The 23,098-nt window shown below is 47.7% G+C and overlaps 1 protein-coding gene and 1 pseudogene across 1 annotated transcript; both read right to left on the bottom strand.

Moving 5' to 3' along the window:
• Positions 1-162: 162 nt before the first annotated feature.
• Serpinc1 (serpin family C member 1) lies at positions 163-12,885 on the bottom strand. Its single transcript, XM_052200537.1, has 6 exons — positions 12,631-12,885; positions 8,969-9,184; positions 6,994-7,131; positions 4,416-4,806; positions 2,711-2,775; positions 163-349 (listed from the first exon to the last, which is right to left on the bottom strand). Exons 1-6 carry the CDS (start codon positions 12,676-12,678, stop codon positions 173-175), a joined length of 1,035 nt encoding a protein of 344 aa, XP_052056497.1. The 5' UTR covers positions 12,679-12,885; the 3' UTR covers positions 163-172.
• A 3,384-nt stretch (positions 12,886-16,269) lies between these two features.
• On the bottom strand, positions 16,270-16,459 carry LOC127697917 (putative small nuclear ribonucleoprotein G-like protein 15; annotated as a pseudogene).
• Between the last annotated feature and the right edge of the window lie 6,639 nt (positions 16,460-23,098).

The following is a 23,098-nucleotide window of genomic DNA, read 5'->3' as shown; positions in this document are numbered from 1 at the left end:
ACTGGGTAGAGAAAAATCGAAAATGTCATTTTATCGAGTACCCCAATAGCATCTTACTTCAGTCTCTCGTCTTCAAGTGGAAAAGTCCATTCTTGTGAGGTGTCAGTCATATTTATTTTTACTTCTATTCACAAACACCAAAATAGGAAAAGGTGCGAAGATTAAGAATATTTTAGTTAACACAAGGATTAGCCACTCTCCCCATGAATATAATAGTGTTCAATGCAACTTCCCTTATAAGAACCAGGAAGGGCCTGTTGGCCTTGAAGGTCACCCTATTGGGGTTCAGTGACCGGCCAGTAATCACGACAGAAGTACTCGCTGCTGCTTCACTGCCTTCCTCATTTACCTGCGGGTTACACAGGAAACAAATGTTAGCTATCCTCAGGTCCCTCCTAGACACAGGTCACACACAGACCCAGCAGCTCACACTGCTGTTTTCTAATAGCTAACACTTGGACACAAATGGTTCCCTCCAGAAACCTACGCCCTCTTAACCTCCAGTGTGTATGATGCACTGGGCTCATCCAGAGCCTCCCAAGAGTTTCACAAGTATAATCCTTGAACTAGAAGTCACATTCTGGTAGCATGCTTGAACACTATCACAGAGCATTGTTTTCTCTTAGCAACTGCTAAGAGAAAATCAAAACTCAAACTCAAGAGATCTGCAATTTAAATAGATTCACCCTTGAAGCGTAAAGAAATCCCAGCTATAACTACCCAGAAAAGCCACTAAGAACCAGGGCTTACGAAAAGACACTTCTCCAGCTAAGCGAGGTGTTGTTCTTGAAGTAATAACCAAAAGAGTATTTGAACAATGACATATCTGAAGGGATGCCTTCAGAAAATGACAACTGTTGACTGATTTCTCTGGGATAGGATCTTGCTGTGCATTCTAGTACCAAGGCTAGCTTGCCATTCAAGATCCTCCTGTGTCAGGTGACCACTGGTTCATGTGTGTGTGTGAGTGTGTGTGTATGTATGTATGTGTATACACACCTTGCTAGTCTTTAACTTTCTGTATAGACCAGGCTGGCCTGGAACTTGTGACAATTCTCCTGCCTTTGCCTCCTGTCCCTGACTATTAATAAAGTACTTACAATCTCTGTACTTTGAGGGGCTGGTTAATGGTTTGTTTTGTTTTTTTTTTTCCCTTCCCTCTGGTGTCCCACATCGATTGCATGCTCATTCTAGGACTAAGTGGTGTAAAGATGCAATCCAGCAGGTTCTCACCTCCTGCCCCTCATCCTTCTGCTTCCTTCAGTTGCACTAAGCTTGCTTGGATTCTAGAATTAGTTCTGTGGCACCACGCTCTGAGCATTGCTCTCTGCTTGCAGCCTTTCTTTGCAAGCCCAAGTCCTGTAAGCTTTGTGTAACATTGGTCCATCTCCTCTGCTCACAGTCTTAGCTTCTATGAAGAACAGCCTACACCACTGGGCCTCAAACCTAATTGTAAAAATCTCCCAAGGATCTGTGTAAAGAAACAGATTCTCCAACAAGTTTCAGGATGGCTAGGGCTACAGGGAGAAACCCTTCCTCAAAAACCAAATCAACAAAAAGAAACAAATTCTCAGACTCCATCTTTCAGTCTCCAGAGTTAAGGATCCCCACCTAAAATGATGGATCCACACTTCAGTACCTAGGAACCAAACTTCTACAACCTGTCACTACTTAGCTAACACACCATTCTATGTGTACCTCAGTTGTGGGAAGACAGGCTAAGCAATATTCTACTCATTTCCTCCCGGAGACTTCTCAGTCTCAGCATAACACTGTGTTTAGGGCTGGTGAGATGGCTCAGTGGGTAAGAGCACTGACTGCTCTCCTGAAGGTCCTGAGTTCAAATCCCAGCAACCACATGGCAGCTCACAACCATCTGCAATGAGAGCTGGCGCCCTCTTCTGGTGCATCTGAAGACAGCTACAGTGATAAATCTCTGCTGGGTTGAGCAGGGACTGAGTGAGCAAGGTTGACCGAGTGAGCAGGGCCAACCTGAGTGAGCGGGGTTGACTGGAGCGAGCAGAGGCCCTAAATTCAATTCCCAGCAACCGCATGAAGGCTCAAAACCATCTGCACAGCTACAGTGTACTCATATACATAAAATAAATAAATAAATCATATATACTCATATACATAAAATAAATCTTAAAAAAAAAAGACTTCCAGAAAAAATAGACTTTAAAGACGATCAACCCACCTAACTGTGTTTTCTGAAATGCTATATATAGAGAGAGTTCTAGAAGGCCCTTGCCGCTAAGGTGAACCGTACTCATTAGTAACCCCTGTCTTTTGTCTTATGCCCTTCACCCTCCCCACCTATGCACCTGCCCCTCTCTGTCCTGTCCAGAATGGGTTTCAGTCTTACTCCGGGCTTTTCACGTTCCTGAAACTTCTCAGAATCCCCTCTCCATGGCCATCCCCTCTTTGCTGGCTCCTTTTCCTCGGGCTACCCTCTATGTGTCTCTAGCAGGAGAGAAGGTCAAACAGCCAAAGCTTGAGGGTTCCTTTGAAGCGCCATTCTGAGGCAGACCTCATGGAGAAGGCTACAAGCTGCTTCTCCATGTGGACATGATTTAGAGGGACACTGTGGAGATGCCTCTGCCACAGTTCTCTGCTTCTAATAGACCTGCTGGCTCCACCAGAAGAGCAGCAGGGAACTCCAGGAACGCAGAGTGATAAAATTGCAGAGGGTGGAGGGAGCTGAACTTACCTCAAGAAATGCTTTGTGGAATGCATCAGAGACAAAGAGATCATCCCTGCCCCCAGCAACGATCCCTGGAAGAAAGACCGGGGTGGGTGTGAGGATGGGGGTGGGGGTGGGGTGAGGATGGGGGTGGGTGTGAGGATGGGGGTGGGGGTGGGATGGGATTTGAGAAGCAGATTGCTAAGCCTCCCTAATGGATACATCCCCTCACCCCCTCAATGGATACCTCTTAAAAACTGATCTATTTTGGCTTTTTTGACCTGGATCTTGTGAACTTATTCTGCTGTCAACTTTTCTGAGAAGGTGGAAGGGTGGGACTCTGTTCTCAAAGAAAAACTTCACTGTATCTAGCAAAAATATGCCTTTCCAGTCTGGTAACATTTTTAAGAGGTTTGGCTCTCAGAGCTGAAGATAGCCCAATAAAGATAAACATAAATACCTGGTCTAAGTCATTTTTAGATAGAATCTTTGCGTAGCCTGAGCTGGCCTTAAACTGTCACCCTGCCTCGGCCTAGCGTGCTGAGATTATAATTGTGTGCCACTGAACCCAGATCTGCAGGCCAGTGAGATTGCTCATCAGGTAAGGAGCTGTGCCACTAACCCTGACAACTTGAGTTTAATCCTGGGTGGGGCTCCACACGGTTTTGAACCCTGAAAGTTGTCCTCTGACCTCCATGCACCACTTACCACACATAACAACAAATGAGTGTAGTAATAAGTAAAAGCTTGCCAGACATGGTGGTGCATGTGTGCATGATAAAAGGGATGAAACAGCTCTCAGGGTGGAGACAGCATAATCAGTATGAAGCCAGTTTTAGCTACACAGTGGGTTCCAGGCTAACCTGGGCTACATAAGACCCTGTCTCAATGAAAAAAAGGGGAAAAACAAATAAAAAGGTATTTTAAGGCTCATTTTTAAAATTATTTATTTACTTATTTTGTTTTTTCAAAATAAGTTCCTCTGTGTAGCCTTGACTATCCAGGAACTTACTCTGTAGACCAGGCTGACCTCAAACTCAAAGATCTACCTGCCTCTGCCTCCATGCCCAGCTAAGTTTCGTTTTTAATTTTAATTTACTATCACATTTTATTTTTATCTTATTCAAGATTTATTTTATTTGTGTGTGTGTGTGTGTGTGTGTGTGAATGTGTATACACAAGAGCAGGTGCCTGTGGAGTCAGATTCCCCCGAAGCTAGAGTAACAAAAAGTTGTGAGCTGTCTACCATGGATTCTGGAAACTGACCCTGGGTCTTTTGCAATAATAATAATCCTGCATGCTCTAAGATGTCACTCCAGGCCCTATTTTATTTACTTTTGAGACAAGATCTTGTTATATAGCCTAGGCTGCCCTGGAACACTCTGTGTTCTTACCCTGCCTCCCAATGCTAGAATTACAGATCTCAATATGCCTTGCCTTTAATGCCTGTCTCTTTGAATTCCAATGCTTTTCCAAATTCTTCTCCACCTGGTTTGATCTCCCCTGTTAGATACAGATTCATGGGGTGACAGACATGCTTATTGGACTCCTAGACACAAGAGCAAACACTCTCTTTCACAGGGAGACTAGGAAGGACAAGGGACCGCCCCAAGCTTAGCACAGAGCCACCGTCAGAGTCCGGGTGGCCAGGTGTGGCTCTCTTTCCTGGCTTCTCTGACTTTTGGCTAAACCACCGTGGAGTGGAAAGGAGGCAGCTCTCTCCTGTACCAACCTGGGAGTTGGGACTTCTCAGGGCTGAAGATATCAGTGAGGCCCATGTCTTGCAGCTGCTCCTTCAGGCTGAAGCTATCCTCGGTGCGGAAGCGAGGCATGTGCACCACAAGCATCACCTCGGACAGCTCATCCAGCCACTCCTGCAGCAGCTCCGGGGTGAGTTCCCGCTCCACCTTGGCCAGGCTCTTCTCAGGCTTGGGCAGGATGAGCACCATGGTGATGTCATCGCCCTTGAAGGGCAGCTCTAGCACCTGGGTGCCCTCTGCCACGCGCCGGTATTTGAATTTGCCTTCCTGGTACATCATGGGCACAAGGCATGACTGCCCGTCAGCTTTGTAGAATGGTTCCTTCCTTGTGTTCTCAGGGCTGAACTTTGACTTCCACAGGCCCTGAAAGATGTCAAGTGGGAGAATCATAAGCCAAGAACAAAAAGATCCTAGCTGAATTCTTACTAATATGAAGCATCATCATATTATCTGATTGCATCAACATATAAATGTAGTTATTAGAAAAAAAGTAGATCTGCATTAAAAGACAAATAACTATGTCTGAGTTGTGTGGTTATTTATGTATGTTTCATTCTGTGTTTTTTCTATATTCTATATTTCCATCAATATTACCTTTTTTTTTTAACATCTGAGAGGAGGGGTGTGCCACTGGAGTGTGTGGACATCAAAGGACAATTTATCAGTGTTCAGGAAACGGTTCTTTCCCCCTACCGTGTGGGCTCCACAATGGAACTCAGGTTGCCAGGCATGGTGACAAGCACTTCTTGTAGGTACCCGAGGCCTGTAAAGCTTGTGACACCATACAAGCAATGTATAGGTCTGTCGCCAAGGCAACAGCTACCATTTACCCAGAATTCCATAGCCTACCTTTACCTGTAATTACGTCACTACCGGTATATAACCAGGCAGAGCTCTTTCCCCCTCCTCTTTTTCTCTTCCCCCTTTCTCCCTTTCCTTCCCACCCGCTACCCCTTCCCTATCTTAAATAAAGTCCCACGTGGAACTATCTGGCCTGGCGTGTCTCACAGTTCCACCGCATCCCCACGGTGCGGTGCGGCGGGCGCGTGTGAGTGAGCAGACAGAACTTTTGAGCGCAGAAACCAACACTTCTACCAGCTGAGTCATCTTGCCAGCCCTGTATTGTGCTGTCGTTGTTGTTTGGTTTTGGGGTTGGTTTTGTTTTTTAAGTCAGGAAAGTCTAACCCTTAGACTAACCTACACTCTCCTTTGCAAGTTCAGTCTTGTGTTGTCCGCTCTCTCCCAGCCTCTTTCCAAGAGCCAACCTCCAGAACTCCGCGCTGTGTCCCTGCTGAGTTAGAGGCCAGACCCGGCACGCCCTGAGATTTGTCTGGATGGCTCCTGGCTGGCTTCCTGCCTCATTCCTTATCTGTCCCTGGCTCTTTGTTCTTGAGTCAGTTAAAGTTTCTGAGAGGTGGCTTCCTGCCCACACGTTAGGCGCTGTGTGCTCTAAGCATGTATAAATAACACCTGAGTATTTCACCTGTGTTAACTACGCAAACCTTTTGGTAAGCCTATAAAGTAGGTGACTCCTCATTACCACTTTACACATGCAGAAAGAGGCCATAGGAAAGTTCCCAGCAACTCACACGAATTCATACACTTAGAAACAAGGAGTCAAGCTTTGAAACAAAGAAATCATACTGCACACATGGTCCAACGTCTCACTCCCGGTGGTATGAGGATCTAGAATATTAATAAATAGCAAGTTGTTCCATAAACTGTAAGGGGTAACAGTCTACTCTGTTCTTGAGTCTCCAGGCCGCGTGGAGAAAGGCGGAATGTAAACAGAGTGTGTCTGAGGATAAGCATCACACTTGCAGCCGCCCTACAGCAGGGGGATAGGGGGGTGGGGGGTGGGGGTGGGGGGTTTGGGGGGTGTTTGTTCCTAAGCCCTCCCCTGCTCCCTTTCAAATGAAATCAAATTGGAGCAGTCCTCAGAACCCTGGGCTCTGTGAGGAAAACAAGCTATATACATGGTCACAGTCACAGGCCCCTTCTGATTCTCAGATGAGCCCAGCGCCTGGAGCTTCAGAACCCCTAGGAGACAGGTTAAATAGAAATTGTTCTTGGCAGTGGGGAACTCCATCACTAATGATTGTAAAAATCATTTTGTTTCTGATTTAAGATACATTAATGGACCTGGTCTGTGACAGCATGCACCTTTAATCCCAGCATTCGGGAGACAGAGGCAGGTGAATTTCTGAGTTCGAGACCAGCCTGGTCTCCTTAGCAAGTTCCGGGACACCCAGCGCTACATAATACCCTGTCTCAAAATTTAAAAGAGAAAAGAAAACATTAATTGAATGGCAGAAACTGTCACACAAGTGTGACAATTTGTCACATCTTGAAGAATGCTCAGTTAGTAAGTTCACACAGTCTGCCCCAGCCTGAGGACACTACTGAGTCTCTGGGCCTCTGGGCTCTCAGCAAATGTATGTGGTTGCCTGGATCGTGCATGGACCATTTCAGGGGAGATTTGACTACACATGCTTGACAGAGTGATAGTGAGAGGAAGTCGCTTGATCTCTGCAGGACCAGTTGAAGTACCTTGAAGTAAATGGTGTTAACCAGCACCAGGGCAGTGAGCTCGTTAATGGCGCCTTGGGGGATGACGTCTTTGATGCGGCCTTCAGTCTTATTAGCTACCCAGCTGTTGATGGTCACTCTGGATTGCTCCGGATTCTCCTGAGGAAAACAGGAAATAATCCTACCCACTTGTTCGACTCCTTAGCCCTGACTTTCAAGTTCCCCCATGCAGAATTCCCTTTGCCCACCATTTGCCTGCTCTTTCCCCACGACTGGTTAAGAAGCCATCATTTTAACCCACACCGAGGAAACCCCAGCCATCCCATACAGTCACGGATTCTTTTTCCATGCAGTTAATCTTTTGTCATGACAGGGTTCACTCAGAGCCCAGCCCGTCAATAAATGTTATAAATGGAAAAAGAAGGAGGAGGGGACACAGGACAGATGACAGGGGAAGACAGGCTGAGGACGGAAGGTACGATGTTCCCTACTCTGACTCCGGAGACCCTAAGCACATAGAAGCACAATCTCCAAACAGTCTGTGGGAAGAAATGCCTGACAGCGCGCCTGAGAGGATAGGAGGGGCCGTGCAGCGGTGGCACACGCCTTTAATTCCAGCACTTGGGAGGCAGAGGCAGGTGGATTTCTGAGTTGGAGGCCAGCCTGGTCTACAGAGTGAGTTCCAGGACAGCCAGAGCTACACAGAGAAACCCAGAGAAAAACCAAAAAAGAAAGAAAGAAAGAAAGAAAGAAAGAAAGAAAGAAAGAAAGAAAGAAAGAAAGAAAGAAAGAAAGAAAGAAAGAAAGAAAGAAAGAAAGAAAGAAGGAAAGAAAGAAAGAAAGAAAGAAAGAAAGAAAGAAAGAAAGAAAGAAAGAAAGAAAGAAAGAAAGGGAAAGGAAAAAGAAAAGAAAAGAGAAAAGAAAAGAAAAGAAAAGAAAAGAAAAGAAAAGAAAAAGGGAATGTAGACAATGCTGACCAGCTAATGGTGGCTCTTGCTTCTAATTCCAGCGCTCAGGAGGCCTATCTCTGAGAGTTCAAGGCCAGCCTGGTCTATAGAGTGAGTTCCAGGACAACCAGGGCTGCACAGAGAAACCCTATCTGGGGGTTGCGGGGGTGGGGATCGGGTAGAAAGAAAGGAAAGGAAATGCTGACAGGATGTTGCTGTGGAGGTTTGAATGAAAGCAGGCCCCAGAGGCTCACAGATGCGCATGCTTAGTCCCCATTGATGAAGGATGTTTGGAAAGGATGGAGAGGAGGAGATGTGTAATTGGGAATGGGCTTTGCCAGTCCCAGCGCCTCTCTTTCTCTGTCTGCCTATGGGTCAGGAAGTAACCTAACCCCACATTGGCCTGCCTGCCCACCCACCCGCCTGCCACCATGCTTCCTGCTGGAAAGGAAATGGATTAATGCTCTGAAATGGTAATTAAGTCCCCAATGAAATGCTTTCGTTTATAAGAGTTTTCTTGCTCTTCGCAGCAATGGAACAGTAACTACACCAGAAACCAAGGTATTTCTTTGCTGTTTCACTTCCTCAAAACACTTGGCAGGCTTGTGTGTCCCCTGAGTGCCCAAGGGAGCATGTATTTGACCATGACACATTTGAACATGGTAGATGAAATAAAAGAGCAATCCCTTGTACAACTTCTTAAAAGTAGCCTCTAGGCCGGGCGGTGGTGGCGCACGCCTGTAATCCCAGCACTCTGGGAGGCAGAGGCAGGCGGATTTCTGAGTTCGAGGCCAGCCTGGTCTACAGAGTGAGTTCCAGGACAGCCAGGACTACACAGAGAAACCCTGTCTGGAAAAAAAAAAACAAATCCAAAAAAAGAGTAGCCTCTATAACTGAAGGCTTTGAAAGCCATTGCTTGTGAAGCCTGAAGGAAGGGTGTGGTCCATGGGTTCGGATCTGTCCTCAGCCCACACCAGCCATTGGCAAGCAGTGGAGTGTGCATCTGGATCCTGTTTCTTTCCTTTCTCAGTTCGACACCTACAGCTCACCTTGAAGTCCAGGGGCTGGAGCTTGGCTCCATAGACAACCTCACTAACATCTTGATAGCTCTCGTTGAAGGTGAGGGATTTGTCTCCAAAAAGGCGGTTGGCTGATACCAAGTCTGAGGACTTGTTGGCTTTTCGATAGAGTCGGCAGTTCAGTTTGGCAAAGAAGAAATGGATCTGGTCCGATGTTTTCTCAGAGATGGTATCAAATTTAAAAACCTATAGACAACAAAAGAAAATGGTGGCGGTGTGGTTGGGCAGTCAGTTACCCTGGGTGCAGAGGACAGTGCTGGACCAAGGGCCATCTCAGCTGTTAGCTCCCTCCAGCACAGAGCCTGGCACAGCATAAACACTCAGCTTGTGTTTTAAAACGAATATGCAAGACAAAAGAATAAAGGGCAGGAAACATAATTGGGACGATGAAGAGACAAGACAGCCACCGGGTCTTTGAGGGACTGTGTAGACCAATGCAGGATGCTCTCTCTCTGGGAGGGAGCCGTCCTCTTGGTAATTTCAGACACCTAAAGGAACCAAGATAGTGCATCTCCTTGTACCAAGCGTTCTCACAGCATCTGCTTGGGTCGGCACTCTTGAGGGCTCTGGAATACAGGTTACAGAAGGGATGAGAGAGGAAAGGATTGTGTCAGAAGGAAATAAATGAACCCAGAATCAGAGTCTCGAGGTTAAAAGGGACTTAGGAGCCACACATGTGCCAATCAGAGTCATAGAAGCTGTCATTGAACCACACAGGCACCCTCTTCAGCGCCAGCACAAAATGGTGAGGCCGCTTCCCCACCTCTCTGTGCTCATTTTTCGGGTGGGAAAAGGCCTTCTGACTTGACTTATCCTCTCAATTTAAGTTTCCCTGGTGTTCTGATATGCACTCTGTGCTTGCACGTGTGCCCATGAGCACACGGGCATGTATGAACATGCACGGAGAGGTCAGAAGACAAGCTATACTGTTACTCAGACACCAGCCACCTTCATTTTGGGGTATTGTATTCATTGGAGTTACAGGAGGTTATGAGCTGACAGATGTGGGTGCTGGGCATCTAACTTGGCTCCTCTGGAAGAAAGGGAAGCTCTTAACCTCTGAGCTGTCTCCCCAGACCCACCTTCCCACTCTGTAAGTCAGAGTCTCTTGCTGCTCTGGAGCTAGCCGATTAGGATAAAATGGCTGGCTGGCAAGGGATCTCTCTGCCCAGCTCTCCCTCCCTGAAATTAACAAGCACGTGCATCATGCCTGTGTATATAGGCGCTGGAGCACAAACTCAGGCCTTGGTACATTCGAAGCAAAGCACATTACCCATCGAGCCCTCTCCCCAGGTCCCTTTTTATCACTTGTGACTAAAAGCGCTATAGGTTTCTCTTTGCTGAGAGAGAGAGAGAGAGAGAGAGAGAGAGAGAGAGAGAGAGAGAGAGAGAGACCCCATTTTCTATATCTGACATATACATTGCAAGATATGTAGGAGGCACTCAGAGGACGTGTGGATTAGCAATGGTTGTTCTGCCTCTGGTGGGTTTTCCTTTCTGGTTTGATTTTGCACCAATAGAGAGTGACCCCCGAGTTCTGCCATTATTAGCCGAGTGCTCGATCCACTGAGCTACACCTCCCACTCTCGTTTGTTCCCAAAGGTCATGTTTAAGCTCACATTCAGGGAACAGAGACAGGATATAAGGGAATGCTTGAGACAGATGCCTGTGTGTCCCAGTGCCCCGGGAGGAGCTCTAATGTGCCACCAGCCATTCAGTCACAAGAGCATCAGGAACACAGAGCGGGGCAAGGACAGTCGCTTGTATGCTGTGCTGGGGTCAGCAGATGCAGAACACAGAGTCGCATGCCTGAATCTGAGCACACGAGTGGTGTTCAGTGGAACACCGGCTGCTTGAGGAGAGGGAGGTAAACCTTCCTAAGTCCCGGACTTCTGTGTCTTGGGTTCTGAGGACACTGTATGCCATGCTGGAGGGGCTTCTGCCTCCCTGTCATGTCTCTTTGTTTCCAGAGTGAGATCCCGCCTGAAGAAAGCCAGCTGGCCACTCAAGCAAAGGGCAGAGTACGGACCTCATGTTTCCATCCATGACTGTCCAACCTCATTCAAGGCTTCTCTTGCTATCCTGTTCCACTTTATTCCTCTTCTTCCCTGACCTGCCAAAGGGGGTGGGGGAGCCACTGATCTGAAGCCATCAGTACCGATCAGAAGCGATCAGTACTGCCCATGGCTCCAAAACAGTCTGTCTCTTTGGGGCTTCTCAGCTTCCTGGGATCCAGAGCCCTAGAACCTATCTCAAGAACCAATCAGCTTGAGCTCACTGGATAGCAAATTGTCTTTCCCTGCTAGGGCAGGGACTAGAGTCTTCACCTAGTATATGGCCCAGCATAGAGGTAGTGATGGATTAAAAAAGCAAACAAACATATAAATGATCATATGAATGAATATCCAAATAACTGGACCTTGTACACACCTGTAATCCCAGCACTTGGGAAGTAGAGGCAGGAGGTCCCCAAGTTTAAGAGCAATGTGAGTGAAACATTGTGAGACATTGCCCCAAAAATGAATGAGAGGGAGAAGGAGAGAGAGAGGAGAGAAAATATGACTGAAAAGAGAAGTGGTGGTACCAGCCTTCTCCTACTTATGAATATCATAAAATATGAGCCAGTAAGATGAGTCGGCAGGTAAAAGCATTTGTTTATCAAGCTTGACAACTTGCATTTGGTCCCTGGAACCCACAACAAGCCACGTATAGGCTTGTGTCTGTAATCCCAACAACCCTACAGCACTCTGGAAGGCGGAGGCCATCTGGAAGTGTGCGGGCAGCTGGCCTGGACGATGCAGTGTGTAGAAATGAGATAGCCTCCATCAGGGAGGAGGGAGGAGGGAGGAGGGAGGAGGGAGGCGGCTCCTGAAAGTTGTCCTCTGACACACACACACACACACACACACACACACACCATGGCACGTGTGTGTTCCCCCTCAAATAACAAGTAAAATAATTTTTAAATGGGAGAGAATAGGAAACATTTATGAGGAAGACATCCAGGTAATAACTCATTGCCTAACTAAAAAAAAAAAAAAAATTAACCACATGGTAGCTAACGCTTATAATCCTCCTACTCATGAAATTGAGAGTTGAGACCAGGTGATCATCACAAGTTTAAGACCAACTAGAGCCTCATATAGTAAGTTTGGGGGTCACCCCTGAGCTACACAGTGAAAAAAAAAAGAAGAAGAAGATCCCGGACTGACTGGAGAGATGGCTGAGCAGTTACGAGTGAGCACTGGTCTTTTCCAGAGGATCAGGGTTTAATTCCCAGCAACCACGTGGCAGCTCCAACTCCCTCTAACTCCACTTCCAGGGGATCCAACAGGTGCAGGCAAAAGACCAATGCACATAAAAAAAAATCATTAAAAAAAGAAAGAAAGAAAGAATTATCCAAACACATGAAGTAGTGACTCAAAGAAAATCATAAGCCACATTTGGTCCCTGGAACCCACAAAAAGCCACATTTAGGCTTGCGTCTCTAATCCCAACATCCCTACAGCACTCTGGAAGGAAGAGGCCACGGTGAGGGTTAAATCATTACCCTACACAACCTGATGTGTGACATAAGGAAGTCCAGGAGATGCTCCCCAACAAGGAAAGGGGAAGAGGGCTTTGCACTGTACCTCCATCAGCTGCTTCAGAGTGTCATTACAGGCACCCAGCTTGGTCATAGCAAAAGCCGTGGAGATGCTCAAGGGTGACAGGAAAATGTTGTCGTTGTCATTCTTGGAGTCTGCCAGGTGCTGGTAGAAGTTAGTGGCAAATCGAGAATTGGCCTTGGACAGTTCCCAGACCCGGCGGTTGGTGGCTTCCGGGACCTTCTGCTCTTGGCCGTCCTCCTCCGTGGCCTTCTTGGCCGGGGGGGCGGTAAATGCACATGGGATTCACGGCGATGTCTCGGGGCTTCGCTATGCAGATGTCATCCACAGGGTTTCCGTGACAGATAGCACAGCCCAAGGCACCAAGGAGGAGCAGAGGGAGGAGACAGAGCTTCCTACAAGGGTCAGAACTGTGACTCCCCATCCCACTGACCACCACAGTCTTATTCCTGAGAAGCATACGAGTCTGGCCTTCTTGGAGTTTGAACTAAGCATTCTTGTCCAGGACAAGATCAGTCCTAGGCTCCTTGCCTGGATGCAGTTGTGTGTGTGTATGTGTGTGTGTGTGTGTCCATGCTAGGCTAAGAAAGAATGCAACGGTTTCCATTGATGACTGAAGGCCCACATGTGCCCGGTAGAGAGTCAAGAGGGGGAAGGGAGCCACCCGAAGGGGTCAGGAAACCCCAGACAAGGATGGGCTTCAGCCTGACTCCTGAAGGACAGGCTTTGGGGAAGGGAGGTAAGGGGACATGGATGCAACAATGAGCACACTGAGTACGCCAGGCCCAGATCCGCAGCTCCAGCCTGCACTCAGACGGCCAGACTTACTATTGGCCCGGCGGCAGTTTGGTCCGGAAGGCCTGCTACTTCCATAGTGAGATGTGACCTGCTGAGCTGTCACCTCCCCCGCACACCTGCTCTTCTGTCCTTCAACCCAGTGCATCCTGACAGCAGCCCAGAAACCTGGAGGTCACCCAGATCCCTCCCCTCCCCCTCCTCGTTGAGTCAGATCCCAGATTCAGTGAGTACTACAGCTTGCTCCCTTACCCTCTGACCTTTACTGCCCACCACCACCACCCCCGCCTTAGCTCTGCCCTCATTAGTTTCTGTCCCGGAAATGTTTTCATAGCTTCTAACGTGGGTCACTAAAAGTAAAGGTAACCTCACTTTGAGGGTGTCAGGGATCAGTAGTCTCGGTAGCCCAGGTTGCCTCATTCTTGCTATGTAGCTGATGACGACCTTGACCTTCTGATTTTCCTCCCTCCGGAGCCCACGTGCTGGGATTATAGGTGTGGTGGGGCCTATTCCCTTAATCTCAACACTTGGGAGGCTCAGGTAACAGGATCATGAGCATGAGGGTAGCCTGGGCTACATTATACCGCAATTTAAAACAAAGAAATGAAGTAGTGAGATTGGCAAGAGAATGTGGATACTTAAAAAAGCAACAACCAAGAAGTAAATTCTCCACCTCCGGGTGCTCTGAGGTGCCTGAGTCTGGAGCAGGGAGTCTGTGGCTAAGCTAAGCACAGAGTCTCTCCAGTCCCTTCCGGAAGAAAAAGTCAGGCAGGGAGGCTGCTCAGTGGGATGTGCTAACTGGAGGGTGAAGGCAGCCAAAGCATGCATGGATTTTTGTGTAGTCTGACACGGACAGATAGAGTGACAAGAGGGGAGGGAGGGGGAGGGAGGGGAGGGAGGGAAGAGGGGGAGGGAGGGGAGAGAGGGGGGTGAGAGAGGGGGTGAGGGAGGGGAAAGAGGGGGTGAGGGAGGGAGAGAGGGGGTGAGGGAGGGAGAGAGGGGGTAAGGGAGGGAGAGAGGGGGTGAGGGAGGGGAAGGGTGAGGGGAGTGAAGGAAGGAAGGGGGTGAGGGAGAAGAGAGAAGGTGAGGGAGGGGAGAGGGGGTGAGGAGGGGAGAGGGATGAGGGAGGGGAGAGGGGGTGAGGGAGGGGAGAGGGGATGAGGGAGGGGAGAGGGGGTGAGGGAGGGGAGAGGGGTGAGGGAGGGGAGAGGGGCTAAGGGAGGGGAGAGGGGTGAGGGAGGGGAGAGGGGCTAAGGGAGGGGAGAGGGAGTGAGGGAGGGGAGAGGAGGGGTGAGGGAGGGGAGAGGGGCTAAGGGAGGGGAGAGGGAGTGAGGGAGGGGAGAGAGGGGGTGAAGCAGGGGAGAGAGGGGGTGAGGGAGAAGAGAGAAGGTGAGGGAGGGGAGAGAGAATCCTCTCCATTGTCTTGCGCTCTGATTTTGCTCTGGAGGCATTTGCAATGTGAACAGAGGTTGCAGGCCTAAGCCCTGCTGGGTATACACAGGAACCATGGGGTCAGGCTGCCTCCTCGCTTTCTGCTTTCTTTCCAACAAACTACCTCAAGAAGGGTGTGGGACCCAGAAGGGGACCAAGGCTTCGAGGCTTCGGGTGGTAGTCAGGGGTCACAGAGGCAGGTGGGCACTGCTGAGAAGGAAGAGGAGCAGAAAGCATTTGGAGAGGCCGCCCTGGAAGGAAGGGTGCTCTTGCTTGCCCGCCTCTTCTCAAGGGAAGCACCCTTTGCTGTCAAAGGAACTAAGAATCTCAAGTGTGGCTTAGGTGAAGTGGAGTCTTCCAAAAAGGTCTTTGACTAACTATCAGGGAGAGGCCTGGTCATCTCAAAGATGTCAGAGGTCATCCTCCAGAGTCTTTCAGAGCTCACAGAGGGAGGGAAGCCCACCGCCCACCGTGCTTACCTCTCACCCGCAGCCCCTACCCCAGTGGGATACATGGCCGTCGCCTCTCCAGAGAAGGGCCTGTGGAGCTGGTGCTGTCGGGGACAATCACTCCGAACTGGTTCTTCCCTCTAAATCTGAGGGAGGTCCAGAGGCCGTGGTGGGGGGGAGGGAGCTGGCCAGGGGCGGAGGGCCGAGGTCAAAGGCTGATGACCAGTTAGTTCCCAGGGTTAAGCAAAGCACACAAGAGTTAAAGTTCAGTCAGGCCTAGGGAAAGTGCGACCCCGGTGTCTTTCCGCAGGCCTTCATGCTTCTCTCCTCTTTGGAAGGAAAAGGAGCACGAGGAGAATTCAAACCTGAGTCAGGAACCTGTGGGCAAAAGCTCTGATGCCTCCAGTCAGGAGAGAGCGGAGGTGGGGGGGGGGGGTTGCTCTCCACAACACTACCCCCCCCCCCCCCCCCCCCGCCTCTCCTGGGCTGGCCTCGGGTAAAGCTGACCTTGGGACTGCAGGCGGGAGCCTGTTTCCACTACTGTGCAAGAGCAGCGGCTACTGAACTATTTTCCTTTCCTTTCCTTTCCTTTCCTTTCCTTTCCTTTCCTTTCCTTTCCTTTCCTTTCCTTTCCTTTCCTTTCCTTTTTCCTTTTTCCTTTCCTTTTTCCTTTCCTTTCCTTTCCCTTTCCCTTTCCCTTTCCTTTCCTTTCCTTTCCTTTCCTTTCCTTTTTCCTTTCCCTTTCCCTTTCCTTTCCTTTCCTTTCCTTTCCTTTCCTTTCCTTTCCTTTCCTTTCCTTTTTCCTTTCCTTTCCTTTTTCCTTTCCTTTTTCCTTTCCTTTTTCCTTTCCTTTTTCCTTTCCTTTTTCCTTTCCCTTTTCCTTTCCTTTTCTCTTTCTGTTGGAGTATCACAGAAGTTTATTTAGAAACAGTTTTTTATGAAAACACCCATGATCCAGTTCTACCCGGCAGTCAGACAGGGCTGTTGTTTAGACTCTTTCCAAGGCTTCTGACGTGATGACGCTGTTTCCTCAGACGACCACCATTGCAAGGCTGCTCTGTTGCTCTCTACGCTCATCATTCACGATTCAGTCCCTGGACGTGTCTGCCACCATGTCACTTCAATTAGAAACTTCTGTCCGTACATTTCTTCAGTTCAGGAGAGAGGGCCTTTCTCATGGTGACTACACAGCAACAACTCCGCATGACTCAAAACGCCTTTCTTTTTTCTTTTTCTTTCTTTCTTTTCTTTTCTTTTCTTTCTTTTCTTTTCTTTCTTTCTTTCTTTCTTTCTTTCTTTCTTTCTTTCTTTCTTTCTTTCTTTCTTTCTTTCTTTCTCTTTTCTTTTTCTTTCTTTTTTTTTTTTTTTTGAGTCAGGGCTTCTCTGTGTATAGCCCTGTCCTGGAACTCATTCTGTGGACTAGGCTGGCACTGAGATCTGCCTGCCTCTGCTCCAGACTGCTGAGATTAAAGGCGTTCACCACCACCTACTGGCTCGAAATATTTCTTCTTCTTCTTCTTCTTTTTTTTTTTTTTTTTTTTTTTTCCGAGACAGGGTTTCTCTGTGTAGCCCTGGCTGTCCTGGAACTCACTCTGTAGACCAGACTGGCCTCGAACTCAGAAATCCGCCTGCCTCTGCCTCCCAAAGTGCTGGGATTACAGGCGTGCGCCACCACCGCTCAGCTCGAAATATTTCTTAAAGAGAGAACAAGCCAAATTATGTCTGTGTATATTGTTATTAATATTTTTAGTAGTTCTGGAGGAAGATTAAGTAAATCCAAGCTAATGGAGATAAAAGGCTCATTGATTTCTGTTTTCCTCTTCTTCGCTCTTCTCTTCTTTTCTTTCCTTTTTCTGTTGGAGTATCACAGAAGTTTACTTCTGTGAGGATTGCTCTGTGTGACTTGAGGAGTTTGGAATAAGAGGAATTATGGGAAATGCTTCACTCTCCAGATAAGAACTCATTAGGACTGAAGCCATGGTGAGAGTCTTGCTGACAGAGCGGACATTTCAAGGACGAAGGCCAGAGTTTGTCACTCACAGGCCCGCCATCACCTTGACTAAAGATAAAACTCGCCTGTTTAGCTAATCGAGAGATATGACCTGTGCTGCAGGCGTGCACTAGGAACCAGGTAAGGTTCTCCTCAGGGTCAGGGAGCAGCCAAGTATGTAACCAACACACATAAAGTGGGTATAGGGACAGCAAGATGCCTCAGTGGGTAAAGACATCTTCTACCAACCCAGTGACCTGAGCTTGGTCCCTGGGACACACATGGTGGAAGAACAGGTCTGACTCCCACAAATGACCTCTGACCTCCACCTGCACTGTCGCATGTTTGTGACAACACACACTACAAATAAATATTTAAGGATGCTTGTCATTAGCGTGTGTATGATACATGTGTGTGCAACGGCATGTGTGAAGGTCAGAGGACACTCTGTGGAGTTGGGTTTCACCTTTATGATGTGGCCTCTGAGGATTAAGATCTGGCCACCAGGCCTTACCCACGGAGCCGTCTCCGTTAGCTCCCAGCGCTCTCGTCCATCTTGATGAACGGCATAGGCCACTGAAGCACGTCAGTCCTTGGTTGAGACTGCAGCGAGCAAAGTCTCGCCTGCAGAGTTAGTTCTCTCCTTTTTATGAAATGACTTTCTGAACGTTTATGAGAGGCATACGAAACATTATTAGGCTTCTAAGTATATTAATACTAGTTTTCATCAGATTTTTACTGCTAATTTAAGCAACTTTCAAGGTTTCTCTCTTCTCCTTTCCCCCCTGCCCGCCTCTCTCACACATACACACACACAGACACACACTCAGAAAACTGAGGCAGGATTTGAGGGTTGGGAGGCCCACCTGAGCTGCACAATGAATCAATCCGTGGCCATCCTGTCTTCAGAAGAGAAAGGAAAAAGAGTTGAGAGATTTGAGCTAGACCACACATGCTGCTGAAGCCATGGGAAGCAGGCCCTTCTACCTTCGCTCTGGGGAATGCAAAGGGCTGAACCCTGAGAGGAAAGTTGCTCTTTGACTGCCATTCCACTTCAGGATCCGAGCTAAGGTCTGCTTGCTTACGTATCATCTCGGCCACTGATAACAGCCCTGTGAAAGCAGCCGTCCTCTCTCCGGACTGACCGAAAGATTCCTGGAGCATCAACGTGGGAAGAAGTCACTGCAGAGTATTATGGTGTTGTGCCTTTTGTAACAAGGAGGATGCAGAGTGATGGGCAGACAGATGGGTTACAAAATGTCCCAACAATATGTAACCACCCTCTTTTTTTTTTTTTGAGATAGGGTCTGTCCTTTCTCAGGTTGGTCTCAGTGCATAAGCAAGGCTCTTTTTTTTTTTTTTAAAGATTTTATTTATTTTACATATATATGATGAGTACTCTGTAACTGTCTTCAGACACACCAGAAGAGGGCGTCAGATCTCATTAGGGATGGTTGTGAGCCACCATGTGGTTGCTGGGATTTGAACTCAGGACCTTCGGAAGAGCAGTCAGTGCTCTTAACCGCTGAGCAGGTTTTGAGGGTTGGGAGGCCCACCTGAGCTGCATCTCTCCAGCCCCAGCAAGGCTCTTAAAGTGCTGATCCGCCTGCCTCTGCCATATCCAGTTTATACAGTGCTGAGGATCTCCACCAGAGTTTCCTGCTGCTATGAAGCACTCTATCAACTGGGTTCTCTCTCTCTCTCTCCCTCTTTCCCTCTCTCCCTCTCTCCCTCTCTCATTGACAGAGTTTCTCTGTGTAGCCTTGGCTGTCCAGGAACTCACTTTGTAGACCAGGCTAGCCTCGAACTCAGAGATCTGCCTGCCTCTACCTCCTAAGTGCTGGTATTACAGGCATGCACCACCAGTACCCAGGCTCAATTTTTGTTGACGTTTGTCTTAGTTCGGGTCTAGTGCTGTGATAAAATACAATAAAAGCAACTTGAGGAGGAAAGGGTTAATTTCCTCTCACATGTCCCAGTCATAGTCCCTCTTCCTAGGAAGTCAGGGCAAGAACTCCAAGTATGAACCTGGAGACAGAGACTAAGGTGGAGGCCACAGAGGGATGCTGCTTACTGGCTTGCTCGGCCTGCCACCTAATAGAACCTGCAATCACCAGCCCAGGAGTGGCTACCGCCTACAGTGAGGTGGGCCCTCCCACATCAACCACCAGTCAAGAATATGTACCACAGGTTTGCCCACAGGGCAATTGAGTAGGGCCATCCTCTGAATTTTGGTTCCCTCTTCCAAAATAGTAGTTTGTATTAAGCTGACATAAAAGAGGCCAGCACAACATCCTGTTGTTTGCAAGACAGAATCTCTTATACGGTTCAGTCTAGGCTTGAATTTATGATCCATCTGCCTTAGCCTCTTGAGTGCTGGGATGATGTATTCCACCATGCCTGACTAAGTTTTCTACATTTTTTTCTCTCATCAATATGCTACTCATGCCAAAGGTCTTGACTTGATGAGCAACAATGGTGGCAGTGCCGCGTTACATGGAGTCATGAGGAGAGGGGTCCTAGTGCAGGATGGAGGTGGCAGCACCTTCGAGGTGGGGCTGATCCCCGAACCAGTGGGAGGGGAAAGTGGAGGAACCTCACTTCAGTGTCTGCTGGCAGAGGAGCAGTGTTTAGGTGCCTGCCTGGCAAAATAATCTAGGTTGGCTGAGAGTGTTCTATTTTCTGTAACTTAACCATTATCTTGCTGTTAGCTATTGGATTGTATCAAATTCCAAATACCCAAGGATGAAGTCTGGTTTCAAAATACTATATACCAGAATCTATACTGGCTGCTGGCCAGACATTGCCTCATCTGCTTTACCAGGATGTTACTGGGCCACAATTACTGATCGGAAAAACAGCTGTTTACTTGGTTTGAGTGCTTGCCCCCATCACAAAATTAGGGGAGAAGAGGTTCAAGGCCCTCCCTCGATACCTGTTTCACAGGTCTTAACCTGAGCTCTTAACCACTGTGCCATCTCTCCAGCCCCGTTTCACAGGTCTTCTGTGTGTTATTAAGGAACTGTCTGTGTCTGCTCTGGCTACAACTCGGTGTCTGCTCGCCTTTCCCCCTCCCAACCTATTTTTTGAGACAAGGTCTTTCTTACTCCGTATCCCAGGCTGGTATCAAAACTCTAAGTCCTTTTGCTTCAGCTGATTGTTTGTCCCCATGCTAAGCTTGTAACTTCTCCCACCACCTGGATCTTTTCCTCTGGATAGTCACAAGTTTGTTCATTATGCCCTCAAAAATCTAGGTCCCAGAAAAGACATTAGAGGCGTTTTCGTCGGCTACAGACACTGTATTAGGTAGGATGTACGTGGGTCTGCTATGCATCCCAGATGAGCACAGCCACTGCACAGCCTCTGCACCATGTGGCCAGTTCTTTTTAGCAGCCGAGCTTCCTTCCATGCTGCATGATGAAGTTGTAACTTCAATAAGCAAACTACTTACAACGCCATCCAACATTGCCATCAGGAAGACAACATGGTGGAAAGACAGTCCTGCTGTGCTGAGCTGCATCGTCCCTGGCTGCTTCCCTCAGCACTTGTGTGCTGCAGCGGATCTTAGAGTCCTCACTCCCAGCCTGGCCTCAGCTTCTCGCACACAGAGAAGCTTCACTGGCTTGCATGACCCCGAATCTCTTTCCTTTTTGGTTCATCTTAGATTGAGTTGAGAAAGGAAAAAAAAAAGGCTACTTCCAGTCAGACTGATTTGGACTGCATTCCCATTCGCATGCTCCATGAAGTATTTAATTAATTGTGTAAGCTATAAGAAAAGGGTTCTAAGTTTTTTTTGGAAATGTTAGTCATATCCAGAACTGGAGGCAGACTATAAGAGGCCAGGGATGTAGTTCAGAGGTGGAGTGTGTGCTCTGCAAGAGTAAGGAAGACCCAGGGGTTGATTCCCCAGTACTAAAAATGAAACTTTAGCCAGGAGGTGGTGGTGCACACCTTTAATCCCAGCACTCTGGGAGGCAGAGGCAGGTGTCGGGGTTTGGTGACTGTTTATAGGATGAATCCCCAGGCAGGGCAGTCTCTGGGTGGCCTTTCCTGCAGTCTCTGCTCCACACTTTGTCTCCATTATTGCTCCTGTGAGTATTTTGTTCCCTTTCTCAGAGGAACCAAAGCACCCCCACTTCAGTCTTCCTTCTTCTTGAGCTTCCTGTGGTCTGTGCATTGTAACTTGTTTATTTTGAGCTTTTGGGCTAACATCCGCTTATCAGTGAGTGCATACTATGTGTGTTCTTCTGTGACTGGGTTACCTCACTCAGGATGACACTTTCTAGTTCCATCCATTTGCCTAAGAATTTCATGAATTCATTGTTTTTAATAGCTGAATAGTACTCCATTGTGTATATATACCACAGTTTCTGTATCCATTCCTCTGTTGAAGGACACCTGGGTTCTTTCCAGCTTCTGGCTATTATAAGGCTGCTATGAACATAGTAGAGTATGTGTCCTTATTACATGTAGGAGCATCTTCTGGGTATATGCCCAGGAGTGGTATAGCTGGGTCCTCAGGTAGTATTATGTCTAATTTTCTGAGGAACCACTAAAACTGATTTCCAGAGTGGTTTTGCCAGCTTGCAATCCCACCAGCAATGGAGAAGTGTTCCTCTTTCTCCACATCCTCTCCAGCATTTGCTGTCCCCTGAGATTTTGATATTAGCCATTCTGACTGGTGTGAGGTGGAATCTCAGTGTTGTTTTGATTAGCATTTCCCTGATGACTAAAGGTGCTGAGCATTTCTTTAGGTGCTTCAGAGCCATTTGAGTTTCCTCAGTTGAGAATTCCCTGTTGAGCTCTGTACCCCATTTTTAATAGGGTTATTCGACTCTCTAACTTGAGTTCTTTATATACATCAGATATTAGCCCTCTATCGGATGTAGGATTGGTAAAGATCTTTTCCCAATTTGTTGGCTGCTGTTTTGTCCTATTGACCGTGTCCTTTGCCTTACAGAAGCTTTGCAGTTTTGTGAGGTCCCATTTGTTGATTCTTGTTCTTAGAGCTTAAGCCATTGGTGTCTATTCAGGAAAATTTCCCCTATACCCATGTGTTCAAGTAAACACATACACACACACACACACACAGGTAATTTATCTGGTCTTTCTGTTGCCTCATGTCCTGGCCTATGGTGTTCTCATCTTTGGTAACTCATATCCTCTTGTGGTTACTGAGTAACTCCCTTCCAGGGAGCTTTGGCAAAACTCAGAGTCCCAAAGCAAGGGCATGCCCAGCTCCTCTGGACTGTCAAAAAAGGATCTTAGGGTGATAACAGCATCTCAGAGTGGTAATTAAGGTTCTTATCAAGAACAAGCCAGGCCTGATCTTGTTGGCTGCTTTTCCCAGGATCTTGAAACATCTTACTGGAATTTGCCCCGGTCCTCAGAACAGCTAGAAAGTTCAGTTTGGGTTTCAGGGAAATCAAACCACAAGAGCAAATATTTGTTGAACATGCTCAGCGCACACAGCTGTGGGCTCTGAATGAGATAGGACTCAATAAACATTTATGCTTGACGAGGAACAAATTTTTTTTTCTGATTTAGCAATTGATATTTCCTTAGTGGAGAGATAATCGAGACTTTTTCTTTTTCTTTTTCTTAAAGATTTATTCATTTATTTTATGTATAGGAGTACACTGTCTTTAGACACACCAAAAGAGGGCATCAGATTCCATTACAGATGACTGTGAGCCACCATGTGGTTGCTGGGAATTGAACTCAGGACCTCCGGAAAAGCAGTCAGTGCTCTTTATCGCTGAGCCATGTCTCCAGGCAGCCGGAGACTTTTAAAAAATAGGCATTACTGCTTCTTAAGAACAGAAAT

The sequence above is a fragment of the Apodemus sylvaticus genome, chromosome 12 (genome assembly GCF_947179515.1).
Source record: "Apodemus sylvaticus chromosome 12, mApoSyl1.1, whole genome shotgun sequence".
NCBI classification, from domain to species: domain Eukaryota; kingdom Metazoa; phylum Chordata; class Mammalia; order Rodentia; family Muridae; genus Apodemus; species Apodemus sylvaticus.
The sequence above is the reverse complement of the archived record's forward strand: the minus strand, read 5'-3'. Positions and strand labels throughout refer to the sequence as shown.

Bases quoted from the DNA above. Each gene is read 5' to 3' on its own strand.
- Serpinc1 (XM_052200537.1), bottom strand. From the start codon at position 12,678: ATGACCAAGCTGGGTGCCTGTAATGACACTCTGAAGCAGCTGATGGAG. The intron at 9,185-12,630 runs GTACAGTGCAAA...TGTTGTCTATAG, and splicing joins CTCTGAAGCAGCTGATGGAG to GTTTTTAAATTTGATACCAT. The intron at 350-2,710 runs GTAAGTTCAGCT...TGTAACCCGCAG, and splicing joins TCCACAAAGCATTTCTTGAG to GTAAATGAGGAAGGCAGTGA.